Below are 3,965 nucleotides of genomic sequence, written 5' to 3' on the forward strand. Positions count from 1 at the left end.
GACAGACCTGGGATGGGTTCCCCAGGGGACGGTCTCCCTCTGGGGCCACCTTGGCCTCATCCTCCAGCAGCCAGACCTGTGCGCCCGTGCCTCCCCCTGTGGGGGGGCGGGGTGTTGAAGGGGGGAGGCGGGGCAGGGGAGGTCGGGGGCCACACTACCCCGCCTGGGCTGGTGCCCGGGCACATGTGCCACAGCTGGGGCTGGCTTGGCCTCAAGACCACAGTGCTGCCTCTCCTGACAGCAAGCTGTGGCACTAGCCCTTGCTCTCAGTTTGGATGAGGGACGCAGACACAAAATATTCCAGCACATGGGAAAGTGCTGAGGGCACAGGCAGTCCTGGGGTCTTCCTGGAGGCAGAGTCACTGATGAGGATGGCCAAATAGGTGTGTGTGTGCGTGCATATACACCAGCCATGCACACGTGTAGCTGCTTCGTCATACCAATCGGGTCTAGGAAAAAGCCTGTTGGAGGGTTCAGGTTGGGGTTCCCACTGCCCTGCAATGGGCTGTGGGGAAGGGCCCAGTGGAGGGTGGGGCCCCTGGCATCTCAGGGGGCATTAGGGGGGCGACACCCCTGGCCCTCCTGTCCCGGCCATGTGGGAGCGGTTGCCTGGACCCCAGTTATACCCCATGTGCCACCCACAGATGGCGAGAAGCTGACCAGTGTGACAGACGGCGGGGGCGTCCGGGCTGCGCCATCCACGCAGAGGGCAGAGGACTCGAGCGAGAGCCGTGAGGAGGAGCAGGTGGTGAGCAGGGCTACGGGCGAGGCCGTTCCGGGGGCCTGTGCGGGGCACCGCGCGTGGGCCAGGTGGCGGGTGTGGTCGTGAGACCCGCCCCCGTCCCCTCCCTCCGCGCTCAGCTTCGACCCTGGTGCCGTTTCTCTCCCGTAGCCCGAAGGTCGGGACCGGCACACGCTGTTTCCTGGGGGGGCTGGAAGACCGCCCCCCCTTAACCTCACCCACCAGGCCCCCCCGTGGCGGGAGGAGGTGAGCTTCAGGGGCCCGGCGCCGCGGGGGGCGGGGGGCTGCTGCGCGGAGGGTAAGCACCCCCTCTCCACAGTACAAGGGGCAGGTGAACCTGCACGTGTTCGAAGACTGGTGTGGGGGCGCCGTGGGCCACCTGAGGAGGAACCTGCACTTCCCGCTGTTCCCTCACGTGAGTGCGGCGCTGGCGGGGGGCTCTGCCCCGCCCCCCCCACCCCCGGGCGGGCGGCGCGGGCCTTGACGCCAGAGGTCGCTGCCCCCAGACACGCACCACGGTGAAGAAGCTGGCTGTGTCCCCCAAGTGGAAGAACTACGGCCTCCGGCTCTTCGGCTTCATCCACCCAGCGAGAGATGGTGCGGGGGTGAGGGCGTGTGGGGGGAGGGCCGGCGGGAAGGGCCCACGCAGCCCTGAGCCCCTGTCCTGTGGCCTAGGGGACGTCCAGTTCTCTGTGGCTTCGGATGACAACTCTGAGTTCTGGCTGAGCCCAAATGAGAGCCCTGCAGGTGCCCGGCTGGTGGCCTACGTGGGCAAGGTACCCCGCTCGGAAGCCCATCCCTTCCGTCCACACCCCATCTGTCTTAACTGAGCTTCAGGGAGGCTGTCCCCTCATCACCTCCCAGCTCTTTATTTCAGGAACAGGGACTGGGGCTGGTTGGTGGCATGCTCAGAGAGTGAGCCCCCCCCGCCCCTTCTGTATCGCCTCCAAGACTGGCTCAGAGTGGACAGCGCCCGGAGAATTCACCAAGTTCAGCTCCCAGGTCTCCAAACCCAGGCGGTGAGTGACGCGTGCACAGGTGTGTTTGCATGTGTGAAGGTGGGTGACATCTCACTCCACATACGCAGGTACGCTGTACCTGTGCTGCCTCTGCCACACCACCATCCCTCTGAGGGGCCAGCCCGGAGCCCCCCTCCTCTGGGCTCTCCATCTGTTTGGGGCCCCAGGGCATGGTGGGTGCATCCCCTTGACCCCGCGTGTCCCCAGGGCATGGCGGGTGCATCCCCTTGACCCCGCGTGTCCCCAGGCTCATGGCCTCCCGGCGGTACTACTTTGAGCTGCTGCACAAGCAGGATGACCGCGGCTCGGACCACGTGGAAGTAGGCGTGAGTGTGCTCCCGACCTCCCCTGCCCCGCCTTCCCCTTCCACCCCTGCAACAGGGCAGCATGTGGACCCTTCCCCCAAGGAGCTTCCAGTCTAGCGACAAAGAAGCCACTCAGGGACGGGAGCCCGTGGTCCGTGCTGCTTGCTGGGGACGCAGGGAGGCTTCCTGGAAGAAGTGGCCTTGGAGTAGAGGCTTGAGAGGTGGAGGACACGCAAAGGGAGATCGGGGTGGGGGGCGTGCAGAGGAATGGAACAGAACCTAGCGTCTCCGAGGGGCCCGATGGCCAGGGCAGGCGGAGGTGCAGTGTCACCTGGACAGATCGGGCATCTCCTGAGAATGAGACAATTGCATGTCCATTTCTGGCACTGTGCAGAGAGAAACAGGGCTGGGGGTTACGTGGTCGTCAGTCGCTGAGCAAGGCGGTGGGGATGTAGGAAGTGGCAGGCCAGGGCCTGAGCCTAGCTGGGTGTGGGCTAGGGGGTCCTCAGCCCAGCCCCAGGATGCCGCATGTGTCTGGTGTGTGCGGTGGGTGTCACCCAAACTCAGCTTGGCAGAAGGTGCAGGCTACAGACGCAGGTTTGGGATGATCTTGCAGAAGCTGGGTTGGGGGGTAGCTGAGAGGCCCCAATGAGCTGGGAAGGAAGGAGGGCCTGGGACAGAGTCTGCAAAGGAGACTTAGGAGCAGCCACAGGACTGGGGGAAATGGAGAGGCCCAGTGAGCTGACATGAGGCGCTGGCCCTTGGAACGCCAGCTGTGACCACTAGCTGCAGAACTGGGGACCAGGTGGGGACAGAAGCCATAACCAGCAGGTGAGGAAGTGCACAGGATGTCGGGAAAGGTCTGAAGGGAATGTGGGGGTTCCTACTGCCACCAGAGTCCCCCAGCTTCCCTGCTGCCCCTTCTCAGGACCTCTCCCGCACCCACCCTCCAATGGAGCACCCCGAAGGGCTCCCTCACTACTTCTCCACCCTGAGGTCAGGGAAGACCCCTCCTCCCTGTCCCAGCCACAGCCCTGAACACCCTCTCCACTCCCCAGTGGCGAGCCTTCCTGCCAGGCCTGAAGTTCGAGGTCATAGGCTCCGCTCACGTCTCCCTGTACACAGGTGTGGACCTGGTGCCTCTTTGGGAGTGGGGTGGGCTCCTGACTGGTGATGTCTTTGGGACAGCCTCCAGATGCGGGTGGGGAGGGGTCTGGGCACTCCTGGGGACCCCACAAACCCCCTTGTCCCCAGATGAGTCGGCCTTGAAGATGGATCACGTCGCCCATGTCCCTCAGTCCCCTGCCAGCCACGTGGGTGGGCGCCTGCGGCTAGAGGAGCCCAGAGCGGATATGCTGAGACCAGACCCCCGAGACACCTTCTTCCTCAGTGAGCTGGGGCCAGGGGGAGGGGGGCGGGGCCCCAGGCCAGCGCTCTGTGACCACCCATCCTGCAGCTCCTCGCGTGGAGCCAGCCAGTCTGGAGGACGTGCTGGAGCCCTGCGCCTACGCCCCCACCTACGTGGTCAAGGACTTCCCCATCGCCAGATACCAGGGACTACAGTTTGTAAGTGCCCTGGCCCCTCCCTCCAGGTCCCCCGAGCCCCTACAGCCCCGCCCTGAGCCCTCTCGCCCGCCCCAGGTGTACCTGTCCTTCGTTTATCCCAATGACCACACGCGCCTCACTCACATGGAGACGGACAACAAGTGCTTCTACCGCGAGTCACCGCTGTACCTGGAAAGGTGGGCAGGGGTGCGCCCCGGGGAGCCGGGCAGGGACTCCTCGAGCCCGTGCTGATGCCCCGCCCCCCCAGGTTTGGGTTCTATAAGTACATGAAGATGGACCAGGAGAAGGGGAAGGAACATGAGCAGGTGCAGCGCAGAGCCTTCCTCTTCCTCA

General features: G+C 65.0%; 1 protein-coding gene across 1 annotated transcript in view; it reads left to right on the plus strand.

The window, feature by feature from the left end:
* The first annotated feature begins 133 nt into the window (after positions 1-133).
* The window catches only part of B4GALNT4 (beta-1,4-N-acetyl-galactosaminyltransferase 4), an 8,361-nt gene continuing 4,529 nt past the window's right edge, over positions 134-3,965 (plus strand). The window contains 12 exon segments of the mRNA XM_039840408.1: positions 134-748; positions 893-988; positions 1,062-1,157; positions 1,249-1,339; positions 1,418-1,518; positions 1,694-1,761; positions 2,009-2,087; positions 3,125-3,191; positions 3,321-3,455; positions 3,523-3,632; positions 3,708-3,808; positions 3,880-3,963. Coding sequence (XP_039696342.1) covers positions 413-748; positions 893-988; positions 1,062-1,157; positions 1,249-1,339; positions 1,418-1,518; positions 1,694-1,761; positions 2,009-2,087; positions 3,125-3,191; positions 3,321-3,455; positions 3,523-3,632; positions 3,708-3,808; positions 3,880-3,963 — 1,364 coding nt within the window. The 5' untranslated portion in view covers positions 134-412.

The sequence above is a fragment of the Pteropus medius genome, unplaced genomic scaffold, assembly GCF_902729225.1.
Source record: "Pteropus medius unplaced genomic scaffold, Ma_sr-lr_union100, whole genome shotgun sequence".
NCBI lineage: Eukaryota > Metazoa > Chordata > Mammalia > Chiroptera > Pteropodidae > Pteropus > Pteropus medius.